The 19,953-nt window shown below is 32.1% G+C and overlaps 1 protein-coding gene across 1 annotated transcript; it reads left to right on the top strand.

Moving 5' to 3' along the window:
* Positions 1 to 14,946: 14,946 nt before the first annotated feature.
* Positions 14,947 to 19,916, top strand: LOC105953666 (WD repeat and SOF domain-containing protein 1). Its single transcript, XM_012977347.2, has 17 exons — positions 14,947 to 15,183; positions 15,263 to 15,352; positions 15,485 to 15,596; positions 15,831 to 15,858; positions 16,104 to 16,202; positions 16,320 to 16,380; positions 16,483 to 16,517; positions 16,628 to 16,702; positions 16,790 to 16,885; positions 17,108 to 17,171; positions 17,782 to 17,835; positions 18,366 to 18,451; positions 18,541 to 18,601; positions 18,702 to 18,766; positions 18,978 to 19,083; positions 19,186 to 19,274; positions 19,567 to 19,916. Exons 1-17 carry the CDS (start codon positions 15,118 to 15,120, stop codon positions 19,727 to 19,729), a joined length of 1,350 nt encoding a protein of 449 aa, XP_012832801.1. The 5' UTR covers positions 14,947 to 15,117; the 3' UTR covers positions 19,730 to 19,916.
* The last annotated feature ends 37 nt before the right edge of the window (positions 19,917 to 19,953 follow it).

Genomic DNA, 19,953 nt, shown 5'->3' with positions numbered 1-19,953 from the left:
ACTACTTAATAGTTTATTATTTTCCGGACATAATTGCCCATGTATATAAACTAAAAAATAAAAGGCCCTAAGCTCGTTTTTTCTTTTTTTGTGATTTTTCTCTTTATATGTACGTCTGGAAACTAAGCTGTATATGTCCGTTTTCCGTCGCACGACGCCATTGTCTCCGACCATCGTCAAAGGTTGTCACCACCGATCATATATGGTGTAGCTTTTTTTTGAGGAATGAGAAATTCATTTAGGCATAAGAAGCCAAACCAGTTGGAAGGGTGTCACCTTCATTACAAGGAAATGGAAAGCTAGTGGCTAGACAATGAGCCAATTTGTTACCAGACCGTTTAACAAACGAAAAAGAGCGAGAGGAGAAAAATGGAACCAAAGACAGACACTCGTCGACGAACACTCCAATGGATAAACTCAGATTAGTGCCAGCTCGAAGAGCTTCAATAACGCCCAAGCAATCTCCCTCCAATATATGGTGTAGCTCAGTTGTGATAATTTACAAGGAAACTACATGATATTTGCTCTCCATTCGAATGGGTTTTTAAGTTAATAATGTGAACATCGAAATATGTAAAGTTTGAAATTTAATAATATCAACTACGCTCGGGCGCTAAGGAAATTTAAATTAGATGTCCTTATGGCAAAATAACACTACAAATTTATAATATCAATGGATAATTTAGTCCATTAAAGAAGCTCTCATAACATTTTGGCTGTGATTTTTTGAATATAATAATATTTTTGGGTAAATTACGCTTTCCCCCCTTGTACTTTGGCTCGATATTACTTTACCCCCCTTCCACTGTCAATTGCATCGGTTTGCCCTCTTGTACTTTGGTTTGATACCATTTTATAACCATTATACTCTCAATTGCATCGATGTGCCCCTCTTGTACTTTGGCACGATACCACTTTACCCCCTTCCACTCTCAATTGCATCTTTGCCCCCCTTTACTTGAAATATTTTTCTCGATATGGCCTTCGCCGTTAGTTTTCAGACATTTGACATTAGCACCATTTGATCTAAGTCTGAAAATTACTAAAAAGTCACCCCTCACAATTTAAATAATTATTAAAAAATAAATAAATAAAAGAAATAATAAAAAAAATCAAGACAATGATAAAACATAGTCCACGATGTCAGTCACAATTTATTTTTTATCTTTGTAATTTTTTTAATAATTATTTAAACTGAGAGGGGTAGTTTTTTTTGTAATTTTCAAACTTAGATCAAACGGTGTTTAAGGCAAATGTGTGAAAACTAACGACGATTGCCACATCTATATTATATATAAAACTAAGATACACAATCAAAGTTTTCTAATTGAGGAGATTGAGTCCATAATATTTTATAAATTTCAAAATAACCCCACTTACCATATTCACCCATATTACTAATGAATTAATTTCACATTATTGGTTTTTAATTTTTTATCTCTCCTACATGTCAAAATGGTGTCTTTTTATTGGTTATTGATTTTCCTTTTTAATCCATTGCTTCATATTAAAAAAATAAATATATAAATGGACATTCCACTTAATTTGGGTTAATTAAATTTTATGCACAATATTATATTAATTGCCAAAAAAACCCAATTTTCAAATTTCCTCTATCCTACATGGCAAAATAGTGTCTTTTTATTGGTTAAGGAGTTTTTTTTATTATAATATTTTCATTAAAAAAATCGGGGGACTGAAATGCAATTTTGTTCCACCACATATATCACATATTATTATTAATTTCAAAATAACCCAACTTACCATATTCACCCACATTACTAATGAATTAATTTCACAATAATGATTTTTAAATTTTATCTCTCCTACATGTCAAAATGGTGTCTTTTTATTGGTTATTGATTTTCCTTTTTAATCCATTGCTTCATATTAAAAAACGTAAATATATAAATGGACATTCCACTTAATTTGGGTTAATTAAATTTTATGCACAATATTATATTAATTGCCAAAAAAACCCAATTTTCAAATTTCATCTATCCTACATGGCAAAATAGTGTCTTTTTATTGGTTAACGAGCTTTTTTTTATTATAATATTTTCATTAAAAAAATTGTGGGACTGAAATGCAATTATGTTCCACCACATATATCACATATTAGTATTAATTTCAAAATAACCCAACTTACCATAGTCACCCATAGTATTAATGAATTAATTTCACAATAATGATTTTTAAATTTTATCTCTCCTACATGTAAAAATGGTGTCTTTTTATTGGTTATTGATTTTCCTTTTTAATCCATTGCTTCATATTAAAAAAAACGTAAATATATAAATGGACATTACACTTAATTTGGGTTAATTAAATTTTATGCACAATATTATATTAATTGCCAATAAAACCCAATTTTCAAATTTCATCTATCCTACGTGGCAAAATAGTGTCTTTTTATTGGTTAATGAGTTTTTTTTTATTATAATATTTTCATTAAAAAAATCGTGGGACTGAAATGCAATTATGTTCCACCACATATATCACATATTATTATTAATTTCAAAATAACCCAACTTACCATAGTCACCCATAGTATTAATGAATTAATTTCACAATAATGATTTTTAAATTTTATCTCTCCTACATGTTTATTTTTAAAGTAGTATAGATAAAATAGGTAATTACATCAATTTATATTAATTACTTTTTTTGTTACCTTTTTTATATTCCCTAACTCTACTATAAATTAACATTCAACATGATGTACATTCTTCAACTTTTCCACATACTTTTTTCTTTTTCTGTTTGGAGATATGGAGAGAATTCTTGAAAAAGAATTGCATTGGTATCACCTACATGCAATGGTATATTCATCATAGTCTCTTTTTTAGTGTAACAATGAATTATTGCTTTACTTTCTATCTGATTTCTTCATTCAATTGTATATGTAGCCTTTAAAGAATGCTTTTGTTGAGGCTTCTCGGTTGACCGGATTGTCTACTATCAATATTCGATACGAAGAGGGAAATCGTTTTCAAGTTGCGGTATCTTCGCGCCAAAAACATGAAAAAATGTATATGTTGTTGACTAAGGGTTGGACAAAGTTTTGTTACGCACATAACATGGTTTGCGGCAACACGTATTCTTTTTTTTTTTTTAACCAATGGGATGATGTACTTGAGCTGTGGCACGACCCAGCCTTTCCAACGATATGATATGTCTTCGCCCTCCTTAAAGTTTTATTATTAATATATGAGTTGCATCGATTTATAAATAATTTCTATTTTTTTAGTGTTTTATTTATCATATTGAAAGAGCATTGTATACCATTAATATAATTGTGCGCATCCACACGAAAACGAATACCCATAAAATAATTAAATAAATATGTAGAAATGATAAAACAATTATAATATATTACAAAATAGTCACAATATATATCACGTATTTTTAAATAAAAGAATCCATTAAATCAATAGAATCAATATACATATTTAAACAATATATTCCGTTATTTTTATAAGCAATTTTAAATGTTCAAAAAGCATAACCATTATATATAATAGTGTGTAATTAACATGTTTGAAATTTATATTGTTATTTCCCTAATCCGTTATATATATATATATATATATATATATATATATATATATATATATATATATATATATATATATATATATATATATATATATATATATATATATATATATAATCAATAAAATATGTATACTTATTTTAACAATAGAATCCGTGTATAATATATTTAATTTTTATGGATATATTCAAACAATATAGATTTTATTTCCTTTATACTAATTAATATCAATTTAATCTTTCATATTTATGTAGGTTATCTATAATTAATATAAATTAGGCATATAAATATGTTCCTAATCGAAAATTATGCAACTTATTTATAGGAAATTGCTTATAGATAGTTCATTACATGTAATATGAATAGTTATTAAGTATAATTTACTCTAATTATAGAACTATTAATTAATTATATTCCATTTACTATTATGATTTACGAAATAATATATGATGTGTATACGGAATTTGTCGATATATTGATGTAGATATTTTTCCATAATATATATATATATATATATATATATATATATATATATATATATATCCGTAAAGAAACATGTTTTTTTATGAAGATGTAATCTTTTATATTTATGTAGGTGATCTAAATTTAATTTAAATTAGGCATATAAATATATGCCTAATCGTAATTTATGCATTTTATTTATAGGAAATTGCTTAATTTTAGTTAATTGCATGGAATATGAATATTTATTAACTATAATTTACTCTAATTTCCGTACCATTAAATATAATTGTATTTTATTTACTATAATTACGGTACTAAAATTTAGGAATTATAATTTTACTTCCATGATTGTATTTCATTTACTATGATTTAGGAATTATTAAATATCATCATATTATATATACACGGTTCATTTCATTGTTATTCTAAACTGCAGGATAATATTGTTCTCTCGATACTTCATCAGCCGACCATCGTTCTCTTTTTGTGAATCGTGAGTATAATAATATTTATAATAATCTTTTACCTTTTTTTTTTAATTTTTTTCTTTCACGATACCCGAGCATATGAATTAATGTAACTTTATCATATAGATTATATATTATACTTTATGCATATTTTGGAATATATATAATTCAAGAGTTGTTATCGTATATTCATCTTTTATTGTTTGATTTAATTCACTAACAAATTTTTGATTACGTGTATTAAACACATATAGATGTCAAGGCAAGTAGATCTCATTAGAAACTTGGGAGGTGAAAAAAAGTCATGAAATCTCAAAATCCGTGTTTTGCACATTTGGAAACATCCAAATTATTTTAAGAAAGATCTTCAAGACATGGAGATGATATTCATTGATGAACAGGTGATTATTTTATTTTAATACGTCAAATATGATTGTTAGGAAATTATATTTTTCACATTTGTTTTTTCATTACGAAGGGTGATACAGTGCAAGCTTCCATTAAGTATACACTGTTATACATATTTGAGTCTAAGATCAAAATGAACAGATGTTATGTAATGTCAAACCTATCTGAAGACCTACAAGCATGCCTTGAATGACTATAGAGTCACTTTTGAATATACATCTACTGTGAGAGAAGTTGACGTTCCGTCCATTCCAATGTATTCATTTAAGTTCACACCTTACGCAGATATACAGCAAGCGTCAAACAACAATGAGTATACGATAGGTATTAAATTTTTCCGAAAATGTTTTTCTTAATATTTAGCATTTATTTACTGGATGTTATTGGTTCGCTTTTGTCGATAGATTCATTGAATCACCTATCGGGTGGAACAAAACAAAACATTCCATTTGAACTTGAAGATATTGAGTATTTTAAAAAATCACTAAAATATATTTTTTTTGGATTTTAAATCATTTATGTTTTCATGTGTTTTACATATCAATTATCATTTTATTTGTTATTCAAGTGGTTCGAAGGTCAACTGTTTGTTATGGGGAAAGTTTGTTGAATACATACTTCAACGAATTCAAGATATTGGTGTAGGGCCGCATATTGTTGTAATACAATTTGCAACGACTGAGATAAAAAATGGTATTAGTTTGTTCAATAATTTCTTTTATGCATCATGTATAATTAATGTTAGGGTCATATATTACATTTCACTATTATTGTTATGTTTTCGTAGGTGAAGTTCAGGTATCTAACCATTGGCAGTCATCACGCGTGCTTATAAATGAGGATATACCTGCAATTAATGAGTTCAAATCGATGTTACAATTGTATATTTAAATGCATTAATTACGTTTTTTTAAAATTTATTTTTTTCATTACGATTTATTTGCATGTAACTTTTCATTTTAGTCTAATGCGGAGTAAATCAAATAGTGGTCAAGTGATAAGTCAAAAATCGTCGCATTCTTCTTACTCGATGGAAGATGATTTCATACGTAAGACTGTCAGAAAAAATTTGGACGAACTGAGTGACACAAATGAGGTAATAACGATGTATTTGCTACATTATTTATTCGTACATTTTCAGTAAAATACTAATATGAATCATTTATCAAAATTGATTATAACTATACTTAACTTATGTTTATTTTCACATTTTAGCCTGGCAAATATGTTGTATTGGCCACTATTAAGGGTCTTGTGAAAACATCAAAGTGGTGGTACAATGGTTGCATTAAGTGTAATAGATCTGCTAGACAGGATTCAAAAATGTGGTATTGTCACGTTTGCATAGCTCATTGGCCTACTGCTAAGCCAACGTATGTACTATTTTTTTTTTCATTGGGTTAATTATATTACTATTCTACAAATACTTTTCATTCACATTTTGTTATTCTCTTTAGTTATAAAGTTAAAGTCATTGTCATGGACGATACAAATTCAGCTTCGATGATTGTATTTGGGAAAGAAGCTGAAAGGATGCTAGATATTCATGTAGAAGCATTAATTCAAACAATCCAAAACAGGGTACATTGATCAACCACTCATCCTTTTTTTTTTTATCTAAAATATACATTTTTTAGAGTAATCAATTAATTTTGTATTTTTTATCATTTATTTATTTTTAATGCTATGAAGGGAGAAGAACCTGTGCAGTATCCTATGGAACTTGAGGGGTTAATTGATCGAAGAATGTTATTCAAAATTGCTATCAAGGGTGATAATGTTGCCAATGAAGATCATAAAACCTACAATGTTTAAAAAGTTTGCACAAATGATGCTATCATTGCTTCATTTTTGAAGCATTACGAAATGGATGCGGTATTGATAATTAACTTTAATATAATTCTTTCTTTTTATTTTAATACGTGGTTTTGAATGTGTATGTATTTTATAATATTGCAGAAACATGATAATGGTTCATCGTTGCTGAGTGTCAATTATGACAACGATGGGTGTGTCTTCTCATCAAAGGTTGACAATTTATTTTTGATTAATTGTTCATATGTTGCACGTAAGAGATGTTTCACAAATACACAAATATTTTACGTAATTCTTTCCTAATTTATAGGACTCTGGAACGTGTTCTAATTTTAACGATGGCGTTGTGGATGGTGATATCACAACTAATGCTATTGTGGATGATGATGTCAACGCTATTACTCCAATGAAGCGATCCAACGATTGTACTTTGGATAGTATTCTCAATGATCCTACCGTCCAGCAATCATCCATCAAATTATTGAAAAAGATCAAACAAGAGAAAATGGAGTAATGTATTATTTAAATTTATTCGTCATTTTTTGTTATTCATTTCAATTTTCTTTGGTATTTCGTATTTAGAGACACAATATGTTTTTCTATTTTGAGACAATGTCCTTAATACTTTTGCATGAAGCTTATTTCAATAAAATTATTTATGTTTTTTATTGCGGCAAACGTATTTATTCATTTATGCCAAAATGAATTATGCATATTAATAAAATTGTTTATATATTTGAACATTAATTGCGTTACAAAGATTATACATTGACATACGAAGAGAGTACCCATATATATAACATTGTTATTTTTACGTAAATATTTGTATTTATAAATACAATAATATATATTATATTCTACGATCTACGTAATATATTTTATGAAACATTTACGCATGAATCAGATTAATCACCCAAGTGTTAATATATTTTCAAATAAAATTGATAAATTAATACCGGTTAAAATACTTTTTATAATTACATGTATTAAATTAACAATAATAAATTATTATAACATGTTTAGTAACCAACTTATTCACACGTAAATGCCTCCTTCAATATGGAAATTAAATATTTTACATTCTACTAAAACCTATTAATATTTATGTTTTTTAATCTCGCGTTGTGTTTATAGTAATATGATCCGATATTTTCAATAAAATATACATTATTTATGGCAAATATATTAATCATCTATATAAGATTTTTAGTCTTTTTTCTATTAACTTTGACATTAATTTTGAAATCCGTGGACTGTAATAATTAAATATTGATATGAATATAGTGTGTGTATTTTCTAACTTTATTTTAAATACTCATATATTTTGAAATATTTTGATTATAGAAAGAGTATTAATTTATGCAATGTTAACTTAAATCAATTATCTTTTTAAAATATCACCATATATCATTTATTCCTAGATTAAAGCTCATTTTAAAATTTGAATTTTTAATTTTTAATCTACTTTCCAAATTATGCGTATATTCCAAACTATATAATCTACCTAACCCAATGTTATTTTCAATAATCAAACCACATTCTTCAAATTATTTTACGTAAATATTTTCACTCAAGAATTATTGATTTTATATTTTTTAATCGTTCTTTCACCCCACATTTATTTACGCACTATACTGTACGGATTTTATTACCCCCTTCCCTCCCCCATTTTTTTAATCTTTCAATCCCGAATCCAAATTCGTTCGAGGTGAAAATGGAAGTTCAACTAACATTATGCGTACTTTGCAACAACCATTTTGATCGCAATTTGGATCCATGTATGTGTATTTCATGCAGAGAATCTATCAAAGTCGAACTGCGCGCGGGGCCATGATTTATATGTGGTGTAGTTGAAACACAAGATTACAAAACCTTTTTCAATTGTGGGTTGTGTGAATGTGTGTTTACACATTATATGTGTATACCGACCGCCGAATGAACGTCGGCACTATGTCTCTGTATGGAGGTGTGATCAATGCGATTGGTCTTTCAACATGACGATGTATCAACCATTTTCTAACGAAAATGAATTTCTTTTTGATGACGATGTAAATAACATTAATGCCCCACTAAAGTCTTGCATAACACTTTTTGTATAACACTTTTTTTTTCATTTATTTTATAGTGTTCGAGTATAGTTTTACCGAACGAGTACATGTAGTTATTAGTTATTTACCATGTATTGCTATTAAATCACATATAGTTCACGTTGTGTAATAATCTCTTCATCTTTCCTCAGGCTCTCTAAATCATATATCTACTTTTTATTTTCTGCATATATTCATGACTTTACACTTTAGTCCAATTTATGTATATTGTGAAACATTTATATAATTTTTATTCGTATTTGTTTCAATGTATGTTTTATGATACGTATACAATTTTATTATATTTATTTACATATAAAAAATTTCGAGTTGAGTAGATCTTATTCATATAAGATCTATGTATTTATATACATACATCTTATAAATGATTTAACAATTTATATGAAACATTTTTTTTATATGAAAGTCATTCAATTTTCTATGTATATGATTACAATATATTCTTCTTTTTTCCCATTCTAAGACACAATATGAAGAGATATTTTTGAATGCTACAAATATTGATTACTTTTAATTATATTTAATATAAACATGCATACACACATCTAACTGTGCAGCTTAAGTTTTGCAGGTTTATGTGCATAGTATTTACATACGGATAATAAACGAAAGACGCCTTCTTCACCTGAAAAATCTATATTATACGATGTACCTATTGGTAAGCTACATATTCATGTTGTAAATGTAAATATTTTTCAGCTGTATTATCGATTTACTTTTTTTATCTATAGTTTCAGATCTATCAATAGAAACAATTATTAAAAGAGATGCAAGCCCATGGCCACATGATTACCTTCATAACACTAGGTCTCCTGCAAATACGTACCAACGTAAGTTATCAATAATCGTTATTTACTTCATAATTCCATAAATGAATTTTTTTTTTCAAAATTATGGATATATAGATCATAACAAACTGTATGTATTTTTATTACATGGTCATATATTTTCTTTAAATTAACTGTTATTTGTTCAAATTCATTTGACTCAGATAGACAAACTCCAATTCAGACAGTATTTTCAACTAGAGAAGTCATCATGGACAAAAATGTTTTGTCTCCAAAATTTGTTGGAAGTAAGTATTATCATTTTGTCATACCATCTCTCTCTCTCTCTCTCTCTCTCTCCCTCTCTCTCTATATATATATATATATATATATATATATATATAACGGATCTGGTTCATACACATTTCTGTTACACAGACAGAATTACCATCTACTAGGCAGTTTATTTCTAGAAGAAGGCACTAGGCCTAAGTTTGCCCAACTTTACATTTTCGACACAGAAAATGAGATTCAGAATCGAATTGATGCCGTCAGGTAAATTTTTCGGAATTATATTCCTGTTCTAAGGAATATAGAGCTTACAAATTATAATTACATTATTTTTTATTTGAAAGGTCCGGAAATCAATCTAACAATCTTGACCCAACCATCGTTGCATCGTTGAAAGATATGATTGACGGTAACAATGTACTTGCACAGCATTACCGTGCTGTTCGAGATCGTTTTTACAATGATGGCCATCAAGGAGTAAAACTCAGATTGGTAAAGAGTCGCAGTACTGATGGCCGGACGTACACTCTTCCTAACGCAAGTGAAATAGCAGGCTTGATCGTTGGTGACTTTGACACACAAGAGGGTGTTAGGGATATTGTAGTTGAGACGCGTTCAAATAAGCTTCAACGAATCAGTGAGCTCCATCCTCTTTTACTTGCCTCTACAGTATCCTCTTTTATTTCCTTACGGTGAAGATGGTTATCGAGACGATATCAGTTTGAGAGAATCTTCATTTGCTGATAATAGAAAACGAAGGAAGGTAAGCATGCGAGAATTCTTTGCATACCTAATTCAGAAACGGCATGGAGAACATTCGTTACTTTTGCATTCCAAGAAGTTATTTCAGCAGTTCTATGTTGATGGATTTTCGATGGTTGAGTCACAGAGGTTGAATTTCATAAGGTTCAATCAGGATCAACTTAGGGTTGACATGTACAATGGTATCGAAGAAAAGATTTTTAAAGGAGACACTGAGGGTAAATCTGTTGGACAACGCATTATAATTCCGGGGTCGTTCACCGCAGGTCCAAGGTATATGTTTAACAACTTCGTTGATGCTCTTCAAATATGTAACTGGATTGGATTTCCAACCCTCATCATCATCATCACATGCAATCCCCAATGGCCAGAAATACAAAGGGTGTTAAAAGATACAAATCTGAGGCCGGAGGATCGGCCAGACATTATGTGTCGTGTGTTCAAAATGAAGCTCGATAGTATGATGACGGAAATCAAGAAGGGCCGTATATTCGGACCTATTAGAGCATGTGAGTATTTAATTCGATATCCATTTATAATTAAACATTTAATAAGTTTATATAAATTAGATAATTTAGTCATGTGCGAGTTTAACTACTTTTTGCTTCATTAACTAAATTAATTCATATTTTTTAATACCGTATGCTTACATTCTTTATGCAGATGTATGCACAATTGAATTTCAGAAACGAGGTCTACCGCATGCACATATTTTATTGTGGTGGCATAATGACGACAAGCCCAAGAATCCAGAAGAAATTGACAGGATCATATGTGCTGAAATTTCTGACGAAGAAAACGACAGAAAGATGTACCAGTTGGTGGAGAAGTATATGATACATGGACTGTGCGGTCAGGCGAATTTGAAATCTCCATGTATGAAATATATAGTTTGCACGAAACAATTTCCAAAGCCGTTTGTGCAGCGCACTGAATCAGATGCAGATGGGTTTACAGTGTATAGGAGAAGGGAAGATGGCAGAACAGTTACGAAGAAGAAGACTACTCTTGATAATGGGTTTGTGGTCCCCTACAATCGTATATTGTTGAGTACATACCGAGCTCACATTAATATCGAGCTATGCAACCAAAAAAAGTCAATTAAATACCTGTTCAAATACGTAAACAAGGGGCATGACCGAGTCACATCGGCATTTTATGAGACACGCAATACAGATGGCGGGTGCTGAGATTCGTGATGAGATAAAGACGTACTACGACTGCAGTTATCTTTCGGCGTGTGAGGCAATGTGGAGGTTGTTTAACTTTGATATTCATTACAGAGACCCGTCCGTAATTAGGCTAAGCTTTCATCTCCCCGATCATCAGCCAATTGTCTTTAATGAAAACCAGTCGTTACAAAGTGTGTTGGATAGGCCATCTGCCAAGCAAACTATGTTCCTGGCATGGTTTGAGGCCAACAAGAACTATCCATATGCAAGGGACTTGAGGTACGGAGATTTTCCACAACAATTTGTGTATAAAGAGGATTCTGGAACTTGGGCGCCAAGGAAAAAAGGATTTTCTATCGGTAGGATTGCGAATGTTCCCCCTGGAAAGGGGGAAGACTATTACCTTAGGTTGCTACATAACATTCAAAGGGGATGCACGTGCTACGAGGACCTCAGAAAAGTTTTTGACATCGTCTACCCTACGTTCAGGGATGCATGTTATGTGTTGGGTTTGCTAGATGACGACAAATAATACATAGATGCAATAAAAGAAGTGAATACTTGGGCATCGGGGGATTATATAAGAAGGTTATTTGCGGTTATGCTGCTTTCCAATAGCTTAAGTCGGCCCGAACATGTTTGGCAAAGTTGTTGGTTGGATTTGGCTGATGGTATTGCTTACAAACAACAACGTCTTCATTAAAATCCAGGTATGGCAATTTGTATGGCATTGTATTCAATTAGATTTTACGTATTAATCATTCTTTTAATATTGTCTCTGTACGATTTCAACTAGATGCGCATAATTTATCCATTTTTTTATTGTTGAAGATTTATATATACCGAATGAAAGCTTGAAGAACTATACTCTCACCGAAATAGAAAAAATATTGCAAAACAATGGTAAAAGCCTGCAAAATTACGCGCCTATGCCAGTTCCAATCGAATACTCATATGAGGACACAGAAAACATATTGGTGTTAGATGAACTGGATTACGACCGGTTTAAAATGGGTAGAGAACTTCAACGGTGTCTTGCTTCCATTACAGATGAGCAAAGAAAGGTTTATGATGTAGTCATGGATGTAGTAACCAATGACAGTGGTGGAATGTTCTTTCTATATGGCCATGGTGGAACGGGAAAGACGTTTCTATGGAAAACTCTTTCGGCTGCAGTTCGTTCGAAGGGAGAGATTGTAATTAACGTTGCATCGAGTGGTATAGCATCGTTATTTCTCCCCGGTGGAAGAACAGTTCATTCTTGATTCGGACTACCCATAAATGTACATGAGAGTTCCACCTGCAGCATATCGCAACAAAGTCCACAGGCAGAGTTGCTCATAAGGGCAAAGCTTATTATATGGGACGAGGCTCCTATGATGCATAGATACTGTTTTGAAGCCCTTGACAAGACAATGAAGTCAATATTACAGGCTGACAAACCCTTTGGTGGTAAGGTGGTTGTTCTTGGAGGTGATTTTCGACAGATTTTACCAGTTGTGCTCAAAGCATCAAGGCAGGACATAGTACATGCTACGATAAACTCCTCTCCGCTGTGGAATTTCTGTCGTGTCATGAAGTTAACTAAGAACATGAGATTGCAGTCATGCTCTTCTCCATCTAATGTGGATGAGATAAAAGAATTTGGAGACTCGATACTGAATGTTGGTAATGGGGATGTTGGGGAAGACAATGATGGTGAAGCTTCGATAGAGATTCGAGATGACATGTTGATTGGTGATTCAGAAGATCCATTCAGAGACTTACTCGAATTCGTTTACCCGGATTTGTTGAGTAACATGTACGATCGAGATTATTTTCAAGGGAGGGCAATTCTTGCACCAACTAATGAATGCGTCGAGTCTGCGAACGATCACTTAATGTCTCTCCTTCCAGGAGAGGAGAAGGTGTACCTGAGCTCATATAGAATGTGTAGGGACGAGCACACAACGGAGGATAATGCAGAAATTTATTCGACTGAATTCCTCAACACAATAAGATGCTCCGGAGTTCCTTCTCATGCATTGAGGATCAAGGTTGGTGCACCCGTTATGCTAATAAGAAACATCGATCAAGCTAGAGGATTGTGCAACTGTACCAGACTTCAAATTATTAGAACTATCATTCACATTCTGAGTTGCAAAACTCTTTCCGAAAAAAATATCGGTGACATGGTGTTCATTCCTCGGATGAATTTAATACCATCTAACTCCGGACTGCCAATTAAATTTCAGAGAAGACAATTTCCGTTGATTGTTTCTTTTGCAATGACAATAAATAAAAGCCAAGGCCAAACTCTTTCGCATGTTGGGTTGTATCTTCCTAGGCCTGTCTTCAGCCATGGTCAACTATATGTTGCAGTGTCCAGAGTTAAGAGCAGAGGTGGCATTAAGATATTCAACAAGTCGGATTCGGGTGAACTCACCAATGTTACTAGAAATGTCGTGTACAAGGAAGTATTTCATCGAATTTGAAGGTAGAAAATATTTTCATATTTATCATTTATTCATGTAACATGTTTTTTATTTTATTTTTAAAGAACTTATTCTTTTGCAGGTGTTTCTTATCTATATATTTTCCCCGGTGTGATGTTATTTTCAGTCATTTCCCTAGGGTGCTCGGTGCAATTCTTATTATCTTTAAGATTTATTTTTTACGATATATTACTATTTAATAGTATTCTTATATTATAACTATGAAGAACATGACACTTATAACATATTTTTATTATTGTTGGTCGATTACGTTATGTACTTAAATTCGGTGACCGTGATAATTGATATATGCGTAAATTTGTTTTTGAGACATGTATTTTCAGTTAGAAATATGCCGCCCCGTGCATCGCACGGGTGAATACTAGTTTAGACAAATTTTCAAGTACATGGGGGCAAATCGATGCAATTGAGAGTATAATGGGGTAAAATGATATCGCGTCAAAGTACAAGGGGGCAAATCAATGCTATTGAAAGTAGAAGGGGGTAAAGTGATATCGAGCCAAAGTACAAGGGGGCAAATCGGCGCAATTGAGAGTAGAAGGGGTAAAGTGATACCGAACCAAAGTATAAGGGGGTGAATTTACCCATAATTTTTCTTTGAATTATTTGGATATATAAATTTTGGTTTAGGACACTTTTTGTAATTTTCCTATTTTTAAGTTAAAATATTAGACCCTAAACGGTCAAATTATTTTATTTGTTATTTTATTTTATCTTCCTTCCCGTCTCCGTCCTAAAACCCTAAAATCCCACTTTCTGCACTTCTACTTCGATCTCTCTAGGGTTTTGAATTTCGACGCACATTCACGCAATGAAGGTGAAAGTGATTTCTCGCTCTACGGATGAATTCACCCGGGAACGAAGCCAGGATCTTCAGGTATTCTCCTTCTCAATTCGAACTCCTCCTTAGCTTCTATGTTTAGGAGAGAGAAATGAGATTTCTGAATGTTTTGCAGAGAGTTTTTCGTAATTTCGACCCTAATCTTCGATCCCAAGAGAAGTCTGTTGAGTACGTTCGCGCTCTTAATGCAGCTAAGTTGGATAAGGTACATCTACTATGTCTATTAATTTTGATGCTATGAGTTAATTTTCTGTATGTTGTTTTCCTTAACTTGCTGTTCGTGGATGAAATTCGGAAATAAATGTAGCTGTTGCTTTTTTATTTTTGGTGTTGAAAGATATTTGCACGGCCGTTTGTTGGAGCAATGGATGGGCACATTGATGCAGTCTCTTGTATGGCTAAGAACCCAAATCATTTAAAGGGAATATTTTCTGGTTCCATGGATGGAGGTATACTCCTTTAATCTGTATCTGTATTAAAATTCCGTTTTATTTTAACTCGTTAGTTTGGTATTACACACAATATACCGATGTTTGGGAAGTTAATTATCGGCTATCGCTGATGCTTTTGTTCGCTGAATTTATGGATTTTTGTAATGTGAAGTGAGGGTCTTGAGATGAGTTTCTCGCATTTTATTGGAGCATTTGAATTCTAAAACTTGTGCTACTTTGTTTCATTTGCAGATATTCGTCTTTGGGATTTAGCCACCAGGTAATATCAATAACTTGCATGTGATTCGTTTTTCAAGTGCTGTTGTTGACCAATATATCACACTGTGCACAACTCCTTACTATTTACTTATATATTGGCATCTATATACATGTATATGCATCGAATTTGTAGATATACATTTTCCAAACTAATATATGTGGTAACTCCGAATAATCTAGGATCAACTAGGAAAAAGTTTTAAATTCTTATGCATGCTCTGAATATTTTATATGTTATGGCACTAGGCGGACGGTATGCCAGTTTCCTGGTCACCAGGGTGCAGTACGCGGTCTGACAGCATCAACTGATGGTCGTGTTCTTGTGTCATGTGGAACTGATTCAACGTGAGCCCTACTTAATCCCTCTATATGACTTTATACTTAGTTTAAATCCAGGTTATATCCAAGCAGCTTAATATGCCATATTGTTCTGATCATTTGAACTTGACCTCCACGTTTCAGTGTAAGGCTCTGGAATGTCCCTATTCCTTCTCTTATGGAGTCCGATGACAACGAAGTCAAGGTTAGTGGTTCTTTGTTTATCTGTTTAGTTGTTACAGTTTGACTGCATATTAGATCTTCTATGTGACTGAACACCTATATTTTGGCTCGGGATTTCTTGCAGCCTCTAGCAGTCTATGTTTGCAAAAATGCCTTCCGGTAATTTCTTTTGTTTTTGTTCAACTTATACCTTACGTAGATTAGTACCATCATCTGTATTCAGTAATGTATATTCAGCTTTCTCTAACCACTTTGTTTTTATCTTTCAGGGCTGTTGATCACCAGTGGGATGGTGATCTTTTTGCTACAGCTGGAGCTCAAGTAGATATATGGAACCACAACAGGTTTCATGCGAACACCTTTCGAATTCTTTTTTATCATAATCTAAAAATGTATATATCCCAACATTTTGCCTTTCTCCATCCAATCAGGTCTCAGCCTGTTAACAGTTTTGCATGGGGTAATGATACGTCCATATCTGTACGATTCAATCCAGGAGAACCAAATATATTGGCAACATCATCCAGGTGTGATTTATGTGAAACTTGAGTTAATAATGCCTGTTGATATGGTCAAGCAGATGCATGTTGTAACTATTTATTACAGATTCACAATCTTCACATCTAAATCTATTCTTTATCTTCAGCCTGTATAATTTACAGTTGACTATGTCTTTATAGCTGATTTTTACAAGTTATCATATCAGTTGAGGTTGCTATCCTTAATCTTTTCCACTTCTGCAATTGCAGTGATCGAAGCATTACAATATACGATCTACGATTGTCATCTCCGGCAAGAAAGATTATTATGAGTGTGAGTTTAGCAATTTTTATATCTTTTCATGTAAAGAAACATCATACATATGTATGTAAATGGCGTATTCTAGACTACACATTCTTAATCATGTAGTCTGTGAGAATTGTAATCTTATTTCCATACTGAACTTTGGTTCATCAAAACTCAAAAATCTGGACGGTAGTAAAAACGTGTATGCACTCTTCATTTTTGTAGAGTTAGTCTATTAAGATATTGATAGTATCAGTAGAATTTCAAGGAATAGGACAAACTCAAATCTGTTTCTTACCTCACTTTTGGATTTTTGGAAGAAGGGTTTGAAAAGTTATCTGATCTTGCATGAAGAATCTCGATATCTTTCTGTAGCATAAATCATCTGATGTTTAGATAGCTCATTTTACTTTAGTAAGATCTGGAATGTGGTGATCTTTTTATTATTGTTCATAAGTAATAATTTAGTCTTGTATCGGATGTTGAAGAGACGTATAAACATGATGTGTCTCGTATACAACTGCAACTGTGTGTTTGTTTAGCCTTGTTTCTCATAGAGGGTACTTGTCATACTTTTATTGTTTAACTCATTTTGTTCTGTTAACTATTTGTCCTAACTCACTTTCTTCTTTCACAGAATAAAACTAATTCTATAGCATGGAATCCAATGGAGCCAATGAACTTTACAGCTGTAAGTCAACACAGAACTACTAGTTTTCTTTTACATTTTTTATTTGTATGCTAAATTAGAGATTAAAAATAGCTTACCAAATAATTGAAATCTGCGCGTCTGGAAATTGTGAGAAGATTATGTGATAGAAATATAGCCAAGTTTTTCCTACCTACTGCTTCTATCTTCAGTTTAATCTGTACTATGCTTAAGGAGCTAGGATTTTTCTTGTGCCGATATTAAAATCCTGGTCTCTGAAGTTGTCATATTTATTTCCGATGCTTTTTCCTCTAATGCGATCTTGAGGTAGTTGCAGAACTCCTTAGGAAACACTAAATTCAAGACAGTTGCTTAACATATTCCTCTTTCCATGATACATCACTGATTCCATTGATTTTGATAAGCATGTGAAGTTTGTTCGGCATATTAGTTCATTTTTCTGATCTCAAAACTTTTCAAAGTAGCATGGTCAAGCTAGAGGCTGGGATTCCCAGTTCAAATTCATATCCTTAAATACCGTGATGATGAATTGACATATTATGCCAATGCAGGCAAATGAAGATTCCAATTGTTATAGTTATGATGCTCGGAAATTGGATGAGGCTAAATGTGTGCATAAAGACCATCTTTCTGCAGTGTAAGTCTAGCTTATAATATTTTTTTATGTTTTACATGTAATATTCAATATAAAAAAATGTTTGCTAATGTTTCATGTACCTCATGCAGTATGGACATTGACTACTCACCAACTGGTCGTGAATTTGTAACTGGATCTTATGATAGAACTGTGGGTTTTCTTCTCTTTTATTATACTTATTTACATATTAAAAATTGGTTTCTCTTGTGAAGACATATGTTGTAATACGAATATATATTGCATTTTGCAGGTTAGAATATACCAATATAATGCCGGTCACAGCCGAGAAATTTATCACACCAAGAGAATGCAAAGGTTTGAATTGCAAATTGAAACTGTTTACATTTAGACCTTTCTCAGTAATGATGTTTTGCTTGTAATTAGCAATATTGGTCATGAGAAACTATTACTATAACTCAGCTGACTTTGTGGCTGTATGTTAGCGAAAATGTTTGTTTCTTACGTCACACAATCCATCTGAACATTATTAGAAATATGTCATGACACAACCTTTTTATCTATGTAGGGTATTCTGTGTCAAGTTCAGTTCCGATGCAAGTTATGTTGTCTCTGGGAGTGATGATACAAACCTTCGACTTTGGAAGGCTAAAGCATCTGAGCAACTTGGAGTTGTATGAATCTCTTCTTCCTTATATTCTGTTTAATTTCTTGCAATAAGCCAAAATATTCACCACATCGACTGTGATATAATTGAATATTTGCTACCTTTGCAGCTTTTGCCAAGAGAACGTAAAAACCACGAATATCTGGAGGCAGTCAAGAATCGTTACAAGCATCTTCCTGAGGTTAAGCGCATAGTCAGGTACATGCATCTATTCAAGATATATTATATTATATTAGATTCAATTTTTACGTGTTCAAATGTAAACTTGCACACTGAGGGGTAAAAGATGAGAAAGGGAAGTGTTGCTCCGCTCCTATGTTGGGGTCTTTCTAATTACCCTTGTGTCCCCTGCTATACTAATCGGGTGACTAGCGAGCGTTTATTAGATATATATCTTGAGATAATCGACCTCAACTTCACAATAGCTATTGAATATCTTGTAATTTAATGTGAGCAAACATCTTACACGTGTATTTGTTGTTCCTTACAGGCATAGACACTTGCCGAAACCAATATACAAAGCAGCTTCTCTTAAGCGTATCCAAAATGATGCTATAAGGAAGAAAGATGAAAGGAGGAGAGCTCACAGTACCCCAGGAAGTATTCCAAAGAAGCAATTACGTAAAGATAGAATTCTCAAAGAAGTTGAGTAATTTTTTTTTACTGGGATGTGTTTATGTACATGTTCTTTTATTATTACCGTGTATTTCAATTAAAAGAATTATTTATAGCGATAACATTTTAGACTGTACTATGTATGTTGGTCATGGCCTGAGCCACCAATTTTTGAGCGAGTTGATTTTTTGTTCGGACATTTGGTAAAATCGAGAACTTCCAATATGTGATCGAATCACCCCCCCGCCCCTCCAGGTTTTCG

The sequence above is a fragment of the Erythranthe guttata genome, chromosome 4 (assembly GCF_056151865.1).
Source record: "Erythranthe guttata isolate IM_541 chromosome 4, IM_541, whole genome shotgun sequence".
NCBI lineage: Eukaryota > Viridiplantae > Streptophyta > Magnoliopsida > Lamiales > Phrymaceae > Erythranthe > Erythranthe guttata.
The sequence above is the reverse complement of the archived record's forward strand: the minus strand, read 5'-3'. Positions and strand labels throughout refer to the sequence as shown.